At 46.5% G+C, this 22628-nt stretch overlaps 2 protein-coding genes across 2 annotated transcripts; both read right to left on the bottom strand.

Annotated features, from left to right (window-relative positions):
- Positions 1-52: 52 nt before the first annotated feature.
- TIMMDC1 (translocase of inner mitochondrial membrane domain containing 1) lies at positions 53-7357 on the bottom strand. The gene is made up of 7 exons (XM_051780278.1): positions 7219-7357; positions 6939-7104; positions 5819-5907; positions 4079-4146; positions 3135-3213; positions 1630-1740; positions 53-1322 (listed from the first exon to the last, which is right to left on the bottom strand). The coding sequence occupies exons 1-7, from the start codon at positions 7311-7313 to the stop codon at positions 1247-1249; spliced, it is 684 nt and encodes a 227-aa protein (XP_051636238.1). The 5' UTR covers positions 7314-7357; the 3' UTR covers positions 53-1246.
- A 377-nt stretch (positions 7358-7734) lies between these two features.
- On the bottom strand, positions 7735-21287 carry POGLUT1 (protein O-glucosyltransferase 1). Its single transcript, XM_051780276.1, has 11 exons — positions 21199-21287; positions 20946-21036; positions 18362-18505; positions 17777-17912; positions 16528-16649; positions 14913-14972; positions 13809-13908; positions 12957-13015; positions 10707-10874; positions 10157-10213; positions 7735-9524 (listed from the first exon to the last, which is right to left on the bottom strand). Exons 1-11 carry the CDS (start codon positions 21275-21277, stop codon positions 9368-9370), a joined length of 1173 nt encoding a protein of 390 aa, XP_051636236.1. The 5' UTR covers positions 21278-21287; the 3' UTR covers positions 7735-9367.
- Between the last annotated feature and the right edge of the window lie 1341 nt (positions 21288-22628).

The following is a 22628-nucleotide window of genomic DNA, read 5'->3' as shown; positions in this document are numbered from 1 at the left end:
TACTAACATGAAGTACATACTGTACTGACATAAAGAGCTTATGGACACAATCACCACTGCTATATGGCTTTATTGAGTGTCTTGAACCACATTTCCCCAAAAGGTCATCCCCCAATTTCCAACTTTCAAATGAAATTAGAGGCCTTTTTATTGTTAAAACTGTCCACAGTGCCAAGTTTTCCACCATCACCACCAGAAATAAGTCATCTTTCCTGTGGCCCGCTCAGACTTATATTGAGGAACCCAAAACTTGCCTTTTTCAGGGCATTTCCATATCATTCCCAGCTCCTCCACCCTTCCTCAACATTGACTGAAAAATACCCCAAGTACTGTAGGAACCAAGGCCTGAAGAAACCACAGTCAGTAAGTTCTTCAGGTGCTGCCTGAAGACAGCTTGCACCAGAGCACAGTTAACTTTTGGAATCGGGGTACCTTTAGCACATAAACTATTCACAGGCCCCTTTACCTTGAATATTTCTACATTGCTGATGGTTTGGACACTTTGAGCAGTGAAATGGGTCCTTAGACGAGGCTCTGGAGCTGCCCTCACTCCCTGCCAAACCCAGATGACACTTCTCAGTGAGCAAAGCCGCATTTCCACCTTCTCAGGGGGAACAGGCTTGGCCCTTCTGAGCTCCCATGCAGTGATGTGCATCCATGGGCAATGTTCTCAGCAAAAGGCTTTTCCACAGGATATGAGTGTGTTCACAGAAGAGTTCCACCATCCCTTGACTGAAGACTTTCATGAGCAGAATCAAAATGCTTTGTATCTGTAAGACCTCAGTCCCAAAGCCACAAGCTTAACTGGGAGTATGACTTTTAAAAAATATACAGGAGTCCAAAGAGCTTGCCTAACCAAATTTTTCAGAATCTTCACTTCTTAATACCTTGAGACAGCCTAAAGAGAGAACGCAGCACACATTTTCTCAGGAGATCCTTTTAATAAGGGAGGAAATAAAGATCTTGGCAAAAGTTTAAAAGGGCTTAAACACTTGCCAAGTTCCCTTACTTTCTCCCCTAAACTATCAGTAAAAGCACCTCTCAAGGAAAAGTGTGTGGCTTCTTCTCTTTACACTATCTCGAGGTATTAACTCTGCAAAAGTTCATTGGGCGAAACTTTTGGAGTCTTGTATATTTTTTAAAAGTAATAATCCCAGTTAAGGCTGTGGCTTTGGGACTGGGGTCTTACAGTACCTTCTTACAACAGAGATCTGGGGAAGACTCAGTAGCTCCTAAAGTCTCTTGCTCAGTCCATCTTCAGCCCTCCCTGGGCGTTGTTTTCCGTTTGGCCCAAGACTTCAGTCACATTGAGCCTGGACTGCCTAAGGAGAGAAGAAAGAGTGCAAAGCAATTTTATGCCTGTATCCTCCTGACAAAGGCATGACTGCAGAATTCCAGCTCCTGAAAAGTTTATTCTAGAACTGACACTGTCAGTGAGTAAGTCACACAACCAGTGTCATGGTCTTTTTTCCTCCAAAGCCTCCAGCTATCCCTCTTTCCTCTCTTTAACAGGGATGGAAAGAAGTTCTCAGACTGGTATGTGAAACACACTGACAACCAAGAGCAGGAGAACCGAGGAGCGTTGTGGAGCCTTTAAATGTCTGAACCACCCTTGGAGCTGCTCCTTACCACTCTGCCAGCTTCTGCTCATACAGCTCCCTGCGCTCGCGAGTCCTCTTCTCCTGCAAGGTCTCGCCAGTCAAGCCATGCAATGCTATTAACAGGGCTCCTGCAGGGACCCTACAGGAGGAAGCAGAGAAGTCACGAGTCACCCAGGAGACACACAACAGCAACAACTCACTGGCTTCGACAAAAGGAGCACAGGGGAGCCAGACATCACATCAGGGGAGCACTGCATTCCCCAAGACTCACACTGCACCACAGACTAAGCTACTCCTATTCCAGTGTGACCCACCAAGCACAGCCTCCCTTCAGCTGTGACTCACTGGAGCCCCTGTGATAACATATTTTGAATTTACTCATTGACAGGGCAAAGGGGTGGAAGAATTTAAGGTGCCCAAACAACTCCTGTAGAGCACTGCACCCATAATTCAGACAGTGACACCCTTCCATCCAGCTCTGGAGGTACTTGTGTTTTCATTGGTAAAGCTCCCTAGGCTGCTTCCAGGCACGGCCACAGCTGACACCATCCTGACAGTGACAAGTAGCACATATAAACCTCATTCTCTTGTTCAGGCGGGTCCCCAGATTCCTTTCTGAGCATATTTACAAATCGGCACTTCGAGAAGAAATCCCAGCTCTGCTTGAACAGTCAGACTTCTCCTCAGTTAAAGATCATTGTCCTGATGGACAGAGCCCCTGAGAGAGAACCATAGATCTCCTCCATGCCCCAGGGAGCTTTAGGAGACTCACGACTGCAAGATGTACACGAAGAAGTGCCGCCTTACAGCCTTGGGTTGTGCAGCCCAGCCACGCAGCTTCTCCCTCGGTGTTTCCCAAGGGCTGCTGCTCCCTATTTTGGCTTTGGTGGAGCACATTTTGTAAAAAAGTTATTTTTACACAGACTCTTTACCTCGCAGTCCCTGGGTAAAGTCCTCTTCAAAAGGTGTCATCATGACATCTGACTCCCCTTGTCTGGATTCAGAGCTGCTACAGGAGCAGTTGCTGATGAAGCTGAGAAGGGAGCCCAGAAGCTACATCTTGCACTCCTGCCTTTACCCACAGACTACAGAGTTCCTTAAAACAGATATCCAGTGGTTCTGCATGCAAGCATTGGGCTCATCAGTGACCATGCCAAGGAAGGGGGACATGAGACATGTCTGTAACCCATCCACACAACTACTGTTAACTATTTAACAACAGTTAGTGTCTCCTCTAATAAACAAATAACAGCAAGTGAGATGCTCTACTGAGAGCACTGAGTTCTTACTACTGAGAAAGCAGCAAAACACAAATCAAGAAACAAAGAAGAAAAAAACCCAACAGTTTAAAGGTTGGAAGAAAAGTGACCATCATGAGGTCCCAAGGGAGACACAGAAAATCCCTCAAGGCAAGAGAGGAAGGGAAGCTTCAGTAGCCCTACCTATGATTCAAGGCTTGGTATGTGCAGCCACAAACACTCTTAAAGAGCAGGTTTAAGTCTCCATCACCCAGCAGCAGCAGCCACAACTCACCCAAATGCTGTTCCGAACACGAGGCCGCCTGCCAGTCCCTGCAGGCCCAAGTGCATTCTGAAAAGGGCTCCTGTGAAGCCTAAAAAAAGAACAAACCCACTGAAACCAGAAGCCTCCCCTCCCCGGCCATCACGTAGGGAGCTGCTTTGCTGCATTTCTCTTCTCCATGAGCTGACATCTCCTTTTAACAGAGCAGAAACCAAGTGCCATGGCCACTGGGAGGGACCCTCACCACACAGTCACCATGAGCTCCGCACTGAAACATTTACAAAGCTCCTCCTGCTTCAGAAAGTCTGCCCAAGAAATGCTAAGAAGTATCTATGAAAGTAAAACTAAGCTCTCTCTAGGCTGGAGCATGATCCCTCCCCCCTTTTTTCTGTTCAACAGCAGCTAATAATAGTAGCTGCCATGTAAGGCAGAAAAGATTAGTAGAACATAAATATCCAACTGTAAAGGCAATAAAGCCTGTAAAACTGAACAAGCAGATCACTTACCCAGAGCCCTGTTGGCAAAAGCAGGCATGCAAAACTTAGCATGAAAAGGGCAGCTCATAAACAGGGCACTGAACTGCTATCAAGAGTGGAAATAAAAAATGCTTTCCCTAATAAATAGGTGGTGATGAGAGCACGTTATGCACCAAGTGTTGCCTTTACCTCACACGAGCATTTTTCACCCAAAATACTCCAGCAAGTATTCTGAAGATGAACTAATAACCACAAATTAGTCTCAGCAGTGCATCAGTATCTCTGTTACAAATGAAGTCACACAGCAGGTAAACAATGGAGCGGAGTAACAATGGGAAGGCAGTGGAACAAGAAGCAAAACCCAGGAGCACAGAAGGCAGAGATCCACTCAAACCCAAGAAATGTGGATACCTGCTTACTCCTTTCTGCTAAGACCCTTGCTCACAAGGAGGGAAGCACACAAGGTTACAGCTCTCTTACCTCCTGCTGCAGCAAAATTACTGACGGTGGTTTTATCACGGTACACAGACAGCCCAGTGCTCACCATGCTGCAAAGGAAAGGCACAGAAGAAGTCAGCAGCTGCACATGGAAAAAGAGAGGCAGTAAAATGCAGCCTGAAACAAAGCTGGATTTCATTAAGCCAACCCTCAGGTTGCCTCCAACCTCCTGGCTGCCCGTCCGTTCAGAGTGCGCTCGCGCCAGCCACAAGCACCCGTGACTTCTGTGGGAATACAGGCCAGGGAATACCAGAGTTCCCAGCCTGGATCTGGGATATTATTTCTTTTTTTTTGTAATCAAAGATTTTTTTCCATTGTACAGAACCATAGAATGATTTGGGTTGGAAGGGACCTTAGAGATCATTTAGTTCCATCCCCCTGCCATGGGCAGGGACACCTTCCAATAGACCAGGATGCTCAGAGCTCCATTCGGCCTTGCCCTGAACACCTCCAGGGATGGGACATCCACAGCCTCACTGTTCCAAAAGTCCTGGTGTAGGACCTTTACCCGCAGGAGCTGACCCGTGTGTCAGTAAGACTTTGCCTGATTTTCTTGGGTTTTAACTGTGAAACTTAAAATTTGCACAACTGCAGGACAAAAACCTTCAACTGGGGCTCTACAGAAAGAAATAACGTCGAGCAGCTCCTTTCAGAGCCTTTTCCAAAGGGGAGGTGGTGAAAAGGGGGCTGATCTGACTGCAGGGGAGACACCTGGTGGAGGACGTGGAGGTTACGTGTCAAATCCAAAGAAATCCAGGAAAATCCACAGAAACCAAAAGCTCCTGGAGAGAAGGCAAACTGTAGGCTAACTAAACCTAAAACCAGGTACCGAACAAAAAGAAAAGATCGAGGAAGAAATTCAGAAAGGAATAAAAAAATTAGGGAGACAAAAATATCAAATAACGACAGTCAACACTGCTGGTGTCTCAAAAGCAGAAGGAGACAAAGCAAGCTTAGGACCACACACAAATTTACCATTTGGAACGTCAGGGAAAGAGATATTTCTAGTTTAAAAGGGCTCTACTCGGAAGAGCATTCTTAATTTGATGCTCTGTTATCAGAAATGCACTGAAACATCCAAGGGAGAAGATCAGGGAAGTGGAACACTCTCTCTGCATGGGTTTTGTGTGTGCAGGGAAAATTTGAAGGCCTGAAAAGGTACATAGAACTGGTAGGTCTGATCTTCAGCGACTGCTTAAGAACATGACAACCATCTGCAAGAGTTTGAGGACAAAACCAAAGAATTGTGAGTAACATTAGTGCACACAAACTAGGAGTGATGACAGAGATTGTGAGTAACATTGGTGTATACAAACTAGAAGTAACAAGGCATAGCAACAAGGGGAAAAATTAATGTGGGATAGAAAGCTCTTCCAGAAACTGCCAACACACTATCACACTCTCCCAGAGAAAAACACACAAAAAGAGGTGAAACAAAAGCAGAAAGAAGCTGTCAGGGAAGGGAAGAACAGTATTCCAGCCAGCAACATCATGGATTAGATGCAAGAACAGGGCTTTTAGGGTTTGGGTTGGTTCGTGAGAAGATCTGAATTCTGGGATCATTCTAAAAGGTTAAACCCTCTTCATGTTCACGCCTGATCAATCAGACTCACGTTAGCACAACACTTGGAGCCTCAACCAGTCACCAGAGCTGTGAGTGCTGCCTCCTGATGCAGGAGCACAAAGCCAGCTCTCCTCCCACTGCCACCGGGAAACACTTACTTGAATATTGTGGCGAAAGTCGCGACTCTCCAGCTCCAGCGCCAGCCGTAGCGGATGAAACTGCGGAGGCCAGCACGATGTGCAGATTGCTAAGGTCAGAGAGAGGACAGGTTACACAAAAAACTAGAAACTAGTTCATTATAATGAGCTCGGAAGCATTAATAATTAATAACCACCAATAAACAATAGTAAGTAAGTAACAACCACCTGCATTAAATGTTAACAGACCCTCTGAGCTCTGCAGTTTAATGCTGGCGCTTAAAAGTTTGAAAATGAGAGGGTTTTTTAAAGATGTGATAAACAGAAGCTTCACGAAAATTAAAAATGTCGCAGTTAATACCGCAAAAGTAAATAAATTCTCAATTCCAGTGCTTGGGGTGTTAGAGCTTAGCTCAGGTGCAGAGAGTCAGCAGAGGGAAGCCAGGCACTGGTACTTTACAGGCTGCTATGTCAGGGGCAAACTCTAATTGAGAGTGATGAAAAATCAGATTTTACATCAGGCAGATTTTTAAAGGGGTTTTCTCCCTCTTGATCCAGGTAACCAACACTTTTAAAATCCAGATACATCACACCTATAAAATGTCACACATGTTCTTTGTTGTGCTGTTGCAAAAGAATTTTAAATGGTCTTAAAATGACTCCCATTATTAAGACAAAAGGGCTGTGAAGTCTCTTGCCAGCACACTAAAATTAAGAAGCAAAAAGGCCCTTCAAGACATACTAATCAGCCATTTAACAGAACCGGAAACTTTGTTATCAACTCTTTCTGTAACTTAAGGACACTTTCTTCTAAGTTAACTGTGCAGAATTTGGGTATCAGGGAAGACCTAACTTACAGCAGCTGATCAGGCAGGCTGCACACACTCAGACACAGCAAACACCTCGCTGTTTTTGCCGCAAAGTACCAAAATCGGGCACACACACACACACACACACACACACGCGCGCGCGTCCTACAAACACAAGGCCACACGGCCTCCAGCGGGCTCCGGTGTCACGGCGAGCCGCGTGCTCCAAGGGCACCTTCCACACCCGGGCCCCCGCCAGGGCCGCGGCTCCCCGCGGTCCTGGAGCGGCGGGCGATGCCCAGCGCTCCCCCCGCGGCTCCCCCGGGCCGTACCACGGCATCGGCGCGGTTCTGGAACAGCTCCCCGTGGCTGCGCTCGATGAAGGCCTTGCGGGCGCTGACGAAGGCGGGCAGCCCGCCGTAGAGCCAGCCCACCAGGCCCGCCGTGAACGCCGCCTTGAAGAGGTTCACCGTCTCCTCCGGGAACCGCTGCAGCTCGCTGCAAGGGAAGGGCCGGGATGGGGCGGGAGGCACGGCGGGAGCGCCGCGGCCCCGGCCCAGCCCGGCCCGGCCCGGCCCGGCCCAGCCCATCCCGCCCCATCCCGGCGCTCACTCCCGCTGCCAGAGCTCGCGGAGCCGCTCCCAGCCGGTCTGCGGCGGCGGGACGGGGCGGCCGAAGCTGGGCTGAGCGCCCGGACCCTCCGCCATGGCCGCACCGGCGGCACCGCGGCAGCGGCAGCGCCCCCTGCGCCCCGGCGGGGAACGGCACGGGCCGAGGCGGCCTGGCTGGGTTCGGCCTGGCGGGGCTCGGCCTGGCTCGGCTCGGCCTGGCTGGGCTCGGCTCCTCCCGTTTGGGAACAGCACAGAGCCACGCCGCCCCTCTGGAAGAACCCGCGGTGTGGGTGTGTGTGTGTGTGTGTCCCGGTTTCCCCGCAGGTACAGCCGAGGGTCAGAGCTAGTTTGGCAGAAGTCCCCGGCTCGGACCTGCGGGGGGCCAAGGGGAAGTTTCCAGCCACCGCAAGCCGAGGCTGGAGGCAGAGGTGCCCTAAATGTGACAGAGGAAGGACGGAGACACGCTTCACTGTCTCTGGGGGTACAGATAGGGGCTCTCCAGAGCATCCAACAAAACTTCGTTTTCGTTTGTTTTATTCCAAAACGCGCTTCATTACAAATGGTTTAAAAATATCATACAGAGCTGTTTCAGTTTCCCCGAGTGCTGTCTCTCTGTTGACTAAAAATAGAAAACCAGAAAAACCCTTTCCACTCTCACAGTTCTTTTCCTCAGAAACCAGGCTATTTTAATGGCCCAATCTGTTTTCTTAGCGGGCTGGGTTAATCCAGGCATTGGTCCTGTAACCAAGATGCTGCTGCAGCAACAGGCACTTGGCCAATAGGTCCAGGAAGTTATGTCCCTGTACCAGGGCTTGGCAGTGCTGTGAGCGCACATGTGCACAGGTTCACTCAGTGTTATTGTTCCATGTGTTTTCCTTCCTCCCTGATCCTGACTGCAGAGGAGACTGAGCTGTTGCTATCCCTCTTCTCCATTATACCGTGCTGCTCCCTCAGCCTTGAGGCCGCTTTACAATCAAGGGTGCTCCCCCGGGAGGCCGTGTCCCTCCTGCCACCCCACAGAGCCCGTGTTCTCCTGTCTGAGTGCCAGAGAAGATGCTGCTCCCTGCCAGGCCTCTCCCCTCAGGGCACACAGAGCATTTCACTCCCTCTGGGCTGAGCAGCCTGTTGTGGGCACAAACACAGGGAGCACAAGCAACCTGTGACCGAACTCAAACTGAGCAGTGTGAGGAGTAGCTGCCACTGTGTGACTGAATACATTCCCTCAACCAGGCTGAAGGAGATGAGAAAAGCAGTGGAACAGCTGTGGGGAAGAAAAATGAGTATGGAAGTGAGCACATGTGTTACAAACCTAAAAAAAAAAACAACAAAAAACAACCAAAGTTAAAAAAAAAAGCCCAATATAAGCCTAGAAAAATTACAGAAGGGGATCAGAGTAGACTCTGAACTTCTGGAAGAAAGAAGCACTGAATCTACCTCTCCCAGTACTTTCTCTGGGTTCCTAAGGGTCCCAGGATGTCTGGCCAGCCAGCTGGTGAGAGCTAATTAACAGAGGTTCAGTTCTGCAGGGCCCTCCAGGCACCCAGCTCAGCTGTCAGAGGACCAACCATCCCTATCCCAGCTGCCAACCACGTCACTGTCTGCTACTCATCCTGAGTGCTGGGGCCACATCACCATCACCTGCTGCTCCCCTATAAGGTACGTAGTTTAACTCTGCAAGGATCATTTGTCCTTTCAATGGCATGGCAAAGCCTTACCATCAACCTCTAAAACCCAACATACACGTAAGCTCTAAACTATCCAAAAAGGTTACCTGCAAATCCCAGTACCTGCTTCTGTCAGAGGACTTGGTAAAAAGTGCAGTAAAAGAGCCGCGAGGCTTCTCATCGACTGAATGAGATTTAGGCTCATTCTAAGACAGGTAGTAACTAAGTCCTAAATGCTAACAACCCCTCCTCCAGCCATGACTGACCACCCCATCCAAAAGCCATAACCCAACATTCTACTTAACATGCTTATGGTGACAGTATAACCAGGTCCCACTGCCTGGGAGCAATGTCAAAGTCATCCTACCGCTCTTCTCTGTAGTTCTAGTGTAAAAGAGAAGTCTGAGAGGGCAAGAAAGAAGTTAAAACTGATCTTCAGATTTCCACAGCAATCAGTTTGAGCTGAAGAGAAAAACAGAGAAGTCTCTATAGTTCTGTTTTCAGCCATTCAGGAGTGATCTGGCTGTAGTTCTTCCTCCTTTTCACTTTGTAAGTCAAGGCCTGGGAATATTCAGACAGCAGATGCTCCCAGTAGCAGGAGACGTCCTCCATCTGCAAGTGCTCTGTGATGAACTGGCGTCCCCTAGAGACACACAAGGCACAGTCAGGACTGTTTTCCAGTTCCTACAAGAGTCATTGGTTTCGGTTTGGATGTATATCAACTTTCACTCTTCTGTGTTTCAAATGAGAAACAACATGAACTGCTCTGTACCGTCTATTTTAATTCCATGATTTTCATTCTCGCTCACAGCTCTGACGGTTGCAGTGCTTTTGTTATCCTCAAGATGGTATTTGTTGTCTGGGATAATAAATATCAGATTTCACTTATCAGATGCAGCCTGAGCAGCACTGATTCATGCTGCTTCAGAAGCCAGTCCCTGCCAGCCTGGGTAGATAATGCTTACAGTGCAGACACAGCTCCAAGGAGTCAGCTCACCTCATACTGAGGCAAAAGCTCCCAACCTCTGACAGCTTTCCGTGAGATTCCTGACACGGGTCACATCTGAACCAAAGACCCTAAGCATGGAATTTTGTTCTTTGGTTCCACCTGCTTGTTACAAGTGCTCCAGCCCTCCTGCTGTTATTGCAGAGGATCAGTTATGCTGCACCCTACTAATACTAACGTTGTCTTTGATAGGCAACCCCTTCAAAAGCCTCGTAAGAAAACGCTTTGGAAGAAGACTGCCTGATAGCCAGGAAGGACATACAACTTACCTCTCTGAAATTTCTTGTGCTACAGCATCATTTTCCTTTACAAACTGCAACAGCTCTCTAAAATGAAGACAAAGAAAAAGCTATGAAACAACTGGCTCTGTGGAGAACATTGTCCTGTAGCTTAACTGTTGGAGAGGATGAGGTTAAGACTCTACAACTGAGTGAGGGTGCTGCTCACCTCAGAGAAGAGAAGAGACTCGCCCTGCTCAACTGTTCCACATCAGTTCTGGACAGCATGCTGAAATCTGGGAGCTAACTTATTTTTGGTCCACTGATAAGTTCCTCTTCCCCCTCCCCTCTGCTGCAGGGCCCACCTGCGTGGCTGCTGATTTCAGTGAGGGTGACAGACTTACACACTCCCGTGAAACTGCACCCCCCAAGTAACATGAGCAAAGGATTCTCTGGGGGCAGTGATGAAGAGATAAGAGCATGACCTCCAAGAGCAGGCTGCCTGACGCCTCGGGGTGGAGGCACTTCTTAGGGTACCACAAACAGAACCACCGTCCCAAACGCCTCCCTGTGGCAGGAAATGCCCTCTGATGTGTCACACCTGACGTCAGAGAGGTCTGGTCGCACCGGGATGTAGTGGACCCAAGGCTTCAGCTGGGGATAGAAGAACTCCAACCACTCTTCCCCAACGTGAAAGACGAGTGAACCGCACAAGAAAAGGTGTTTCAAGCGGAAACTGGCCGCCACTCCCCGGAAGTTGAACAGGTACCTTTAAAAAGACAAGCAAAGATTACACCTGATTACACCTGGAATTTTGTGAGGAAATACACAAAGACAGCAGTCTGTGAGTAGCAGTGAACTTTCCCTCACAGGCAGCAGCTGGGGCGCCTCCCTCACACTGGTTGCTGAAGCAAAGGGAAGGCATTTATTTGAAGCTCCTCACGGGAAAGGTGAGCTGAAATGAAGGATGTGCTGTATGAGTTTCTGCTGTCTGTCAAAACTGAGGGAGAAAATCAAGGAGTGAGGCTTCACCTCTGATAAAGGCAGCTGCCTGCAACAAACCGAAGGAGGCCTCATGGAGAGCTGCCAACAAGGCACAGAAGGTCACAAGGTGGATGCTGATCCCATGACTCTATGCTCCAGAGACTCTGTTACCACAAGGAAATTTTTCCCAATTCTCTCCTGCCTTGCAGTGAGCTTTTCTGTTCATTGTTCTGCTTTGCCACATCTATCTCAGGTTATTTTTTCCTCTGAGATTCTGCTTTAATCTGAGTGTAATTGTTCCATATTAACTTGGGAATGCAACCCTAGGAGGTTAAATAGGCTAGCAGACAACAGATGGACTTTGCAGATAATAAAGAATCCACAATTTTGTTTTCAGTATTTTCTGCCAAGTTAGTAAAGTGGGCTTGACTGTAGCAGAGAGGTATTTCTCTCAGCAAACTGTATCTCAGAGGGATGTTTGTTTGCTTACTTGTTTTCTTTTTCAAACCCACATTTCTCCAATTATATAGAAAGCTGTTTTTCCTACGGGTAAAACTGCTCAGTGCATATAACTAATCTTTGAAGTCAAACATTTTGGGCTGGGGGAAGAGAGCTCTTCCTTTAATGAAGCTATTTTGGGTGAGATGGAGATTATATATTATATATATTTTGGGCAAGATGGGAATTACAGCTAAACTCAGTTCAGCAGTAAATGACAAGCAGTAAATCTGAAATTACTCTGCATCCTTTGTATTACCTAGGAGCTCAAGGCAGTGACAAGGAGCTTGTAGTACTAGGAACTCTACAAATACATGTAGATATATAACAAGAGCAGTGGTCTGGAAGGGTGGAAATGCCTCTGCCCAATTCCAGACACAGCTCCTGTGACAGGAACCTGTGAACTCGGCCAAGCCACTGAGTGCTGCTCTCAGCCAGCCTGCTATGGCACCTACACTGAAGGAAGCAGACAGAAGTTCATGCTGACCCTACCAGACTCTGGTCTACAACAAAAGAGTGTGAGAATGTCTCAGCCTGAGGAGCATCAGAGTTGGGCAGTGCATGTGTAACAGAAGGGAGAAATCTGGGCAATGGTCTAGTGAAATACAAAATGAGACAAGTCAATCACATTTGCACAAAAACACAGATCCAGCCAAGTGACTGAGCTCTTGTATCAGCAGATTCTAGCTGGCAGAATCACAACTAGCAAAAGAAAAAGCAAAACATCAGTCACACAAGTGCATACACACTAAGGGTTTATATTTTACATAGAAACCTGCAAGGATATTACACCAAAAACCCCTCACTAAAGTAGTTAAAGAATAAAAACCTTTGTAAATCAAACCCACATTCTCACAAACACCATACAAAGTATGAATCAATACTGTATCTGCTCAATCAGATTTTAGGTTCTCTCTCTTATTATATACATGCAGTGGCAGCACTAGCCTCAGTATGCATATAAAGACATAATTCCATAGTTCCTTACGTCTTTGAAGACAGTAATGCTGTCACTGTAGCACTGAAAAATAATTTTGAATACATCACTTGGTACAGGTATATTAAGAAAAATTGATAGAAAGCCTTTTCAACTAGGAAAAAAAATATCTATATGTTTATTATTGACCTTAGACCTTTACTTTCTCAAAACACTTTATTTCTCCTGACCTGATGGAAGAAAGTTGACTCTGAAAGAGGCCATGCTAAGCTCATGAATTTTCAGCTATCTTGTATCTGCTCACAAGCTTTTGTATCTGCATGGAGCTGGTTGCTGGAATTAGACCTTGAAATAAAATGAGACCCTACACCATGCAAGGAAAGAAATAACCCAACAGCCCTTAAAGAGCTGGACTAATCAAAAAACTCTTACTTGTATTTGCAGTGATCAACCAGCGGAATTTCCTTTGCAGGAGGTCTTCCTAAGGTGTCCTTGAAATAAAGAGAATTAAAAAAAAAAAATCAGTAAGCTTCCAATGGTGATTTCATTTGTTTTCCTTCTCAGTTAGAAACAAAGGTGATGTGTCAAAACCCTCCATTCCCACTTCTGAGAAAACCTTCTCTGGTGGGCTTTTAGAAGGATTATAAAGAATTCCCAGCCCTTCAAACAAGAAAAAAAAAAGTTCAGTAAATTACACATTGCCTGTATGCGAATGCCAGCACAAACACATTAAATGATAATGTTTTGTTGGCAGCTACAGAGTGGAAAACAGCTTGGGACAATGGACTGTGTGAAGCCAAGTGTAACCGGATTAGCCAAGACTGTCTGGAGAGAGCTGGACTGTAGGTTAAGTATGAAACTAAAAAAGTTATCAGCAACAGTTATCAGAAAGTTATCCACAACAGAATCAAGAAATGGAGAAGACAGAAAAAGGTTTAAGAAGACTGACGACACCACAGAGGCAGCTCAGAGATAGAAGGGGATGAGTTGGCCAATTTTGTTGTTGTGGGAGAGGAGGGGATTGGCAGAGATTCATTTTCTTATGTGTGCTGGTTTCCTTGAACAAAAAGCGTAGAAGGAAGAAAAGTGTTTGGCCTGCCAGGCTCTGGAGACTCCTTCCTTTCATCTGTCAGAGAGGTGCAGCCATCAAGGGAACTACAAGCCTCCCCCGCTCTAGAGGATCACCCACAACTCTCCAACGAGATGTTTCTGAATCATCAAAGCCATCTTGCAATGCGACCCCTCCTGGTCTTCACACTCAGAAGACAGACAACACCCACACACCTTTTCAGATTTCCAAGCCTGGTTTTTAGTGTATTCAGCGTCAACAAGTTCAGGGTTTTCTCGGGACAGCAGGATGAGGGGATCTCTCTCAGGACTCGTTCTGAAAAAGAAATGCCATCAGTAATTGCCAATCCACATGACTCAACACAGCTAACAAACTACAGGGCTCAAGGCCCTGCTTCGTTATGAGGCTGACCTTCCCATGAGCCACCAAAATATCATTAAGTGCCTACTGTACAGTGTATTTCTGTCCAAGGGTATAACAGCAGAAGAGAATGAGTTACGGGTATATATTTCTTTATTTCACTTATTAAATATTTAATAGTATTATTTAAACAATTCCCAGGACAAAGCAGCAGAGATGCTGCTTCCTTCAGGCTTTAATCTGATGGGTGCCAAGTGCTTTAACTTAGCCAGAGAGAGCTAAGGGATGCTCAGCATCTTCAGCACTGACCCCTCTGACACGACTTTAAAACACCACTGACGAACAAGGTTATGACATCCCTGAGCCACACTCCTCATCATCTCCTGAGCCTACCTGGCAAGGTATCAAATCCTTCCCTGTTGGGGATGGCGAAGAAACAAAGTATGGGGTTTAACACTGCTTCAAACTGTCACTGGAGGGAGGGCAAAAGTAATCTACTCTTATCCCCCACCTGTCAGGTAACTTAAGGCCAGAAAACTTTTCATTCACTGTCCAGCACTTGCAGAGCAAACAAAGTATTCACACCGGCAGGAAGCATGAACATCAATATCAAGTCTTTAAATTTGTATCAAGCACCTGCAGTTCTCTTCAGAGAACAAAACAAGCGGGTTCCTGGGGTGATAGTTTTACTCATTAAGAAATAATGTAGCAAATCCATCACAACTTCTGTTCCCGATATTAGGTGATTATAATAAACTAGTTGCAAATGGCAATTCTTATGGAGAATCGCTAATGGCGTAATGCTGCTGTACAATATGTCTCACTCTCCTTACTTTTGAAAAACACAGTCTGAGTTACACTTAATTAGGGATTAGGTTTTGGAGACAGAAATTTCTGCATACAGAGAGCTGTCACAGCCTATATTGGTAGAGTCATCTGTTGCAGGAAAATACACTCACCTGGATCCTCGGAAATATCCTTTAGAGATTTTTTTCTTCCAGGGCCATTTCTCTGCAGATCTGAAAACATTTTTTATACACGGCAATAAATGATTTAATATAACCATGAAAGAGCACTCTCATCAGCTTTCACAGCACGAGGTCTTTTTCTATTCTTCATTTTTGATGGAAATCACTTTCTTCATTATAGCAGAAAAAAACCTCTCAGCCAGGTCCAATGAAACATGTTTTCCTGTGAATATTGTGTTTAAGGCAACATGATATAGGCTACTTTTCAGAACACCTTTCAGTCAAAACAATGAATTACACACAACCCCCCCTCACCAAACCCTGAAGGGTATTAAAATTTACCTAAGATTTTAATCCACTTTTTGTACTGTGTTTTATTACACTTTATTTTACTGTGTTTCACTGAATACAGATAGTGAAAAATGACTAGAGAGCTCCCAATCAGTCATTTCCCATTAAAAACCAAAACTACTGATCAACAAACAAAAAGCCCACCTAGTGTGTCACACTTAAAACACGGGAGTTAATTGTTTTTCCAAATCACTTTCATTCTAAACCTAAGCAAGTCCTTCAAAACAGCTGTTCACATGTTTTATTTCTGTCACTGCAGTCACCTGCCTGCCTCAGGGGAACTGTCTGCCATACTTTTCTGCTGCACCTGGCGGGACATGGAGGTCCTGATCCCCAAACTGATTTATCTGCACAGGTCAAGCTTTGCACCTCCTTATAACACAACTGAAAACACAAAGATGAGCAAATGCTTTGGACCTCCATTATATTACATCACATAAAGCTTCAGACATGATTAGTCCAATAGATCTTGAGACTTTGAAGAGTGACCTATTCATCCTTGCATTCTGATGGCAAGTGATTTATATTGAAGTGTTTTTTCTTATTGTGTTTCTATGTTCACTCACTGTTGCACCCTTAGTTTGTCACTCTCCATGGGAAACAGCCCCTAACTCTGCTAATGGCCAAAGATCCTGCCAAAAGGAAGACTCCTAGTTAGAAAGGTTTTCTGTCTTACTCTCAGCCCAGTAGTGACTCTTGATTCTTGGGAATGATTCCAGGTTTCTCGACTGCACAATAACACTCGAGTAAAAGCAGACCTAAAGCAGGCTTTCTTTTAGCCTTCCAGAAGCTTATACAAGCATCCTGGATCACCCCTGCAGTGAAAAACCCACAACTCCTAGAGAAGTAGTTGAAAAGAAAGGAAAATATTCCTGTATGTCAGGGGAGATTTCTGCAGGCAAAAGATAACTGCTGCTTTATTGACAAACCCTCTCTCACCACACCCGATAGTAATCTGGCCCTGACAGCATGAGGGATGTGCAGAGTTTGTCCTCTGCATTCCTTACTAAAGGGTTGCAAACAGAGCAGCTAATTATAGCTTCCAGTTACATCATCCAAGGTTTCCATGGAGAATTCTCATAGAGCAGTTAGGCTGTAGGTAGTTAATGTGAGGCAGCAGGGCAGATCACAGGCCAACAGACCTGTGGTCTTAGATGTCAACACTGGCTCGATGCTGCCCAGTGCTAGGTGGCTTTTACTGCGAGTTTGTCTTCTGTGAAACATCCCCCCACATGTAACCATTTCCAAAACATACCTTCTAAGGTCCTCTCTCATGAGGTCCCAGCGCCCTAAACCTGTTGGGTAAATTGGCCAAACAGCTGGTCCTCCTTCCCAAAATGTCCAGGCAGGATACATGATATCATTGTATTCAGATGTCTTAAGAAAAAGCAGAATAATGCAAGAATGAGAGCAATATCTACTTGGGTTTGCTGACTGAGCCCACCAGTAACAAAGGTTCCTTCTGGGAGCTCTGCTGGCTTTCTCCCTGTTCCACTTCCACAAGCAGCCATGAGAGCTCTGCAGTTACCAGAGTGTTGCTGGGATTATAGAATCACCTGAGCTCCACTCACCTTTCTAAAGACTTTGTGTAGCTACAAATGTTTTCCTACTGATGGTAAGTCAAGAGGCATCATCATCTCCTCAGAGATCAAGGCTCTTATAGACACTTTTGACATTTAGGTTTCCAACACTTCATTCCAGCCTTCCTAGAGATCACTTAACAGTTCACTGTAACAAATATCCAGGTCATGTAAGAATTTCAGTTCCTCCTTTTTGGTTGCTTAAATCCCCATATATTATCAGAGGGAAGACCAGCACTTAAGACTAAACCCTTCCATGAAACCAGACTACAGGCAACTTCCTTGCACTAGTAATAAACTTCCTACACAACTATCCATCTATCTGCCACCTGGAGACACTGTAGAGAGTCTAAGTCTGCCAAGGTAGTTAGGAGGTTAGTACACATGACAAAGGCCATGGGAGGGTTTGTCCATGCACAGGAAGAAGAGGCTTGGGGGAATATAAACGAAAAGGGTTCCCAGGACATGGCAATATTACAGAAAAGAAAGTAAGAAACACTTATCTGTGGTACCAAAGCAGAGGACTAAAATAGTCACATTAAATGAGATTGCCTGTATGAGAGCAGACATGATCAAAAATCCTTAATAATGCTTATAAACTATGGCTATGATTTTAACACAAGTATTGTAGCAAATGACAGCAATGCTGGTACAAATCCCATCCAGCTGTGCATCATTCCAGTGCAGCAGAGGTACTCTTTCTGACCTGGAAGAGGAGCTAGTGAGGGGAAACACCGATCTATTGAATTGATCTGCCAAGTTTGTTTGCCAGAAAACTACAAGCAAAAGGAAACAAAGGGCAAAAAAGAGCAAGCAATTTTCACACACAGAAAACCTGTGGGGAACCACCTTCAAAAATACATTCCCAAGAAAAAGGAGGACATGCATGTCTCAGAAATGCTCAGCTTTTAAAGGTGTGAGCACCTTACTGAAGGAGAAGACTGGGATAATGGGTTTCATCCACTTGGGAGCCTGGGGGTAGTCTCGCACATTGATCACCATTTCCATGTCAGGGAGGTGGTTGATGATCCCCAGGATGAAGTGCTCAACTCCACTGCATCTGTGGAGAAATGACACGTGGCAAAGAACTGTAAGAAGGTGGCAGAATCCTGCAGTCTCTTGCAGGGCCTTTCTGCACAGGAGCAGAAAAGAAGATGAGCCTAAGCCATTCCATGATGCAGGCTGGGAACTGCCTACAGCAGCCTCTAAGTCCCAGTGCAGTACGGACACCAATGAGGCAACCCATCCTGTTACACCTGGCCTGATCTGCAGCTTGATCCCACAGCCAACCAACCCTTTGTACACTGAAGTGCAACAGTGACACTTTCCTACCACTACATTTAATGTTATTTATATTAATTTACATTATAGGTTATTTTCTAGGACCCTGCTCTGACGAGGAATTCAGACCTCCGAAATACCATTGTGCTCAATGACTGTCAACTTGGGAGAGTTGGAAAGACTCCTCTGCCCCAGCCAGGGAGATGAGACCTTCTGCACAGCTCTTACCTTGCAGGGAACATGCAGTCCTGCTCACGGTACAGTTTGTTTTTAATGATCTGGTAGTGCGTCCCGAGCTTCCGGCTCACCACATCTGACATTGTCTCCTTAGAAATGCCACCTCGAAAAGGAGCCAGGTCCTGCTTCCAGACACTGAAACAAAACCATCAGCCATTATTACGTGCTACAGGGAGGATGCTGTGCATTAAATTATTGGGGTATGCAGAACAGAATTCTAGCTAGAACAAGCTCCATGTAGCTTCCTGGAGCTCTGCTACATGTGGCATAACAGAATTTAATTTATGTCACTTGGAAGTTCCTTAGATACTCAAGGGTCCAAGCTTCACACTTTGACTACTTATGTGCTGTTTGCCTGAACAGAAAGCCCAGCACAGGTAAACTCTAGTTACTCTCCCACAGAAGGACCTGACATACCCTGGCAAGTTTTGAGTAAAAGCCTTCAGCTCATTTCACCTTTGAGCTGCAAACCTCACGCTCTGGCCTTCCACAAATGATAAGACCACACCAAGACCAAACTCCTCAAACAATGTCATGCTATGTAGACATCAAAAAAAGAAGGTAACAGTCTAGTTGCAAGAAACACCATCACCCAGTAACACAGGGTGCAGTGAAAGCTGGCCCAGGAGGACAGCCCTATGCAGCATATATTCTGTGGCTTCTGCACATCACCAGTGAGCTCCAGCAACACAGGATGGAAACAAAACCTAATGAATGTAAGAAAACACAGAAGGAGGATGCAATTTATATAAATTGGAGGATGCAATTTATATAAATTGGGTCTAAAGGTCCTCAGGTCTAACTGCTTGGAGCGTGTAATGAACGCTGTCAGATTGTAACAGCCATGGATACATCCTCCCTGCTTTTCTGTAGGCAATGCATCAATGTTTCAGTTTAAGACAACACTGTCAGGGTGATCCCATTGTGAAGGTGGTCAAATATTGGTACAGGTTGCCCAGAGAGGCTGTGGAGATTCTTTGAGATATTGATACTGAGATATTCAAAACCTGACTGGGCACAGTCCTGGCAACCCTGCCTGAGCAGTGGGGTTGGACTTGATGATCTCAAGGGGTCCCCTCCGACCTCCAGAATTCAGTTACTCCATAATTGGGTAAAGAACAGCAAAACCACATCAGGAATTGCCATTGTGCACATGGTCTGACCACAGCATGAGAAGTCTGGCAGGGATGCAAATGGAATGAGCTTGAGAACAGGAAGAGAGTTGCAGTGTCATGGCACATCCAAGTCAATGTAACCTAAAAGTCACAACCAAAAGGTAGCAATGAACAAGTTTGGACTTTCCTTGGCCACTGAGTGACAGAAGACTGGACATAAGTAAAATATGCTACATGGGTAAAAGTACTGGTTTTCAGCATTCTGCTGCATATTTACATACCTCTCCAAATCAGCTATTAAATTAGCTATCAAAGTGAGTTGAGTTTCTTAAGTGTCTCAGAGCTGTATTATCTTCCTGGATTCCTCTGCAATACCAATCACTAGCAGTGCTCCTGAACAAGCCCTAAATGAATTACTGCTTTAGTGAAAACTATGTTGCAAGACCCACAGTAATCCTAACTTCATGTTACTATTGACTATCATGTTCTGAAGCAGATTTGGAGGTTGTAACCACTTGGGAAGGTGTTTTGCCCAAAGGTGGGCAGGGGAGGGTGGAGTGTATGTTTAAAGATTAGGAGATGTCTTTAGGCTGTGTCTGAATTGGAACTTAGGGAAAAGACTGGAGGACTAGAGAGACTGGAAGACTAGAAGAGACTTTCCTTCATCCATATTTCAAGAGCAATGAAGATCAAAAACTCCAAACAGAGTGTACAAACAGTTGCTCAATATTACTCATCTGACTTTAAAAGCCAAGATAGCACTCAATCTCACCCCCAAAATCAGCGAGCGCATCTGATACTTTTAAATAGGAGGCTTGAAGTTGGGCATCTGGGCTTCTGAAACCCTAATCCTAAAGGCAGAAGAATAAGGTGGCTCTTTCTTAAATTCCCTTTCCTCCTTTAAACAAAAATGCTGCTTAAAGTTATCAAAACCCCTCAGTCCTACAATCTCTGCCCATATGACAGTGATGACCAAACAGGGTTTGCATGTTCTTGAACGAGCTCCTCTTGGATCACACTTTGGTCATGCGAAGAGTCAGGTAGATAAGTATCCTCCAATAATCACAAGCAGTGACCTAAACTCCATAGAAAGAGCTAAAAAGTACAGCACACCATCGCAGCACATCAATCTGTGCTCTGTAACAACCTTTGCTAATCGAGCTACTTAGAACATTTTGCACACACTCGATTTCTTCCACTTTTGAAAAGCCCCATGAGAAAGATTTGTTAGCAACATGTGGGAGAAGGCAGAAGTGGGTTGTTAAGACAAATATGTACGGTTTATTGCGTGGTCGTATATGAAATGCCAACATAGTGTATGCTGAGTTGTAGAGGATAACGAGGACCGGCTTGCAGGTGGTTCCATAAGCTGCAGAAGACACGTCTCAAAGCTCAAATACTCCCTCGCTAGTCCGCTACGTCCAGAGCCCTGCGCACTCAAAAGCAAACCGGTCTCTCACCTTTGGTGGCAGCTGCAATTCTCCTTTACACACGGCTCATAGGCTTCCACAGCTCTCTTAATTTGGCCAGTTATCGCTCTCCACTTGGCATCTAAAACACGCAGGGAAGAAAAGCCAAAGGATTCGATCCAGAGTAAGGGAGATCGCGGGGGGGGGGGGGTTGGAGGGGAGGCGCAATGGGTCAGGCATCCCTTTCGGCCCGGGGGTGCCGCCCGCCCGTCGCCCATGCCCGGTGCCCCCTCACGCCGCTCACCTGCCGCCCAGGCGGGTCCCAGCCGGCACAGGGCGGCCGCCATCGCCCACAGCGCCAGCGCCGCCCGCCCCGCTCCCATGGCCGCCGCCGCCACCGCCGCCCTGCGCAGGCGGGGCCGCCCGGCCCAACATGGCGGCGGCGCCCTCCGCCCCGCGCCGCCATGGGAGATGTAGTTCCCGCTCAGGGGAACTGAGGGGGCGGGCGGGGACGAGCCCCGCGTCGCGACACAGACGCGATAGATGGGGACTACGCTGCACAGACGGCCGCAAATACGCTGCGCAAACAGTCTGAGTGTGCACCTGTGATAGGCCTTCCCCCTCCTCAAACAACCTCCTGCCTCCGCCCCCAGGAACCCCACCGGCCTCACGCAGATCCAGGCGGCCCCCGCTCCCTCTGGGGGCTCTTGGGGGAGAACTTCCCTGAGCGCCTGAATTCATCAAGCAGCCTGTAAGAGGCTCTTTCTCCCGGCCAATCTCTGGCTATTGCCAAGGCCTGATTCAATCTGATCATTTAGGATAAAGTCACGAGTCTCCTCATTACAGTTCAGGTTGATTTGTATAAATTTCTCTGCAGCTTCAGGGCTGTGGACTGCAAAGGAATCATAGAATCATTGAATGGTTTGGGTTGGAAGGGACCTTAAAGATCATCCAGTTCCAACCTCCCTGCCATGGGCAGGGACACCTTCCACTAGACCAGGATGCTCCAAGCCCTGTCCAACCTGGCCTTGAACACGTCCAGGGATGGGGCATCCACAACTGCTTTGGGTAACCGGTACCAGGACCTCACCAGCATCACAGTAAAGAATTTTTTCCTAATATCTAACCCAAACCTACCTATTTTTAGCTTGAATCCATTCCCCCTTATCCTGTCACTACACGTTCTTGTAAAAAGTCCCTCTCCCTCTTTCTTGTAGACTTCCTTCAGGTACTGGAAGGCCACGATTAGGTCAACCCTAAGCCATCTCTTTTCCAGGCTGAACAAACCCAATTGTCTCAGCCATTCCTCCTAGGAGAGGTGCTCCATCCCTCTAATCATCTTGGTGGTCCTCCTTTGGACTCATTCAAACAGGTTGATTTCCTTCAAGGGCTGGATGGTCTTTAAAGATCCTTTCCAACTCAAACTATTCTATGACTCTATGAAAGAAGAGGAACAGCAGGATTGAGAATTGATGACTGAATGGCATCAACGTAAAGAGTAGAACCTTCTCTGTGCAAAATGTTTCTAAGAACACAGTCTTTAAAGCTGCCCTCCACTTAGTGCTTGGGTCATCTCAGTCAGATTAGTCCAGTCTTCAGGGGACAGGCTCATTAGTGTGGTGCTGCATGCAAGACTCATGCTGATAAGCAAACAAATGTAGGTCAGAGGGGCTGAGGATAAGCAAATATTATCCAAACATGAGTCCAGACCAGTCATTCAATGTTTCTTCCCTA

Source organism: Manacus candei, unplaced genomic scaffold, assembly GCF_025592945.1.
Source record: "Manacus candei isolate 608988 ecotype Guabito, Panama unplaced genomic scaffold, ASM2559294v1 h1tg000014l, whole genome shotgun sequence".
In the NCBI taxonomy this organism is placed as follows: Eukaryota; Metazoa; Chordata; class Aves; order Passeriformes; family Pipridae; genus Manacus; species Manacus candei.
Note: the sequence above shows the minus strand (reverse complement) of the source record. Positions and strands in the feature narration are given on the sequence as shown.

Coding starts and splice junctions, on each gene's coding strand:
- TIMMDC1 (XM_051780278.1), bottom strand. CDS start 7,313: ATGGCGGAGGGTCCGGGCGCTCAGCCCAGCTTCGGCCGCCCCGTCCCG. Junction 4,147..5,818: donor ACTTTCGCCACAATATTCAA/GTAAGTGTTTCC, acceptor TTTCCTTTGCAG/CATGGTGAGCACTGGGCTGT. Junction 1,741..3,134: donor GTGTTCGGAACAGCATTTGG/GTGAGTTGTGGC, acceptor TTCCTCCTGTAG/GGTCCCTGCAGGAGCCCTGT.
- POGLUT1 (XM_051780276.1), bottom strand. CDS start 21,277: ATGGGAGCGGGGCGGGCGGCGCTGGCGCTGTGGGCGATGGCGGCCGCC. Junction 13,016..13,808: donor AGGCTTGGAAATCTGAAAAG/GTGTGTGGGTGT, acceptor CTTTATTTCAAG/GACACCTTAGGAAGACCTCC. Junction 10,875..12,956: donor GTTGATCACTGCAAATACAA/GTAAGAGTTTTT, acceptor GTCTTTTTAAAG/GTACCTGTTCAACTTCCGGG.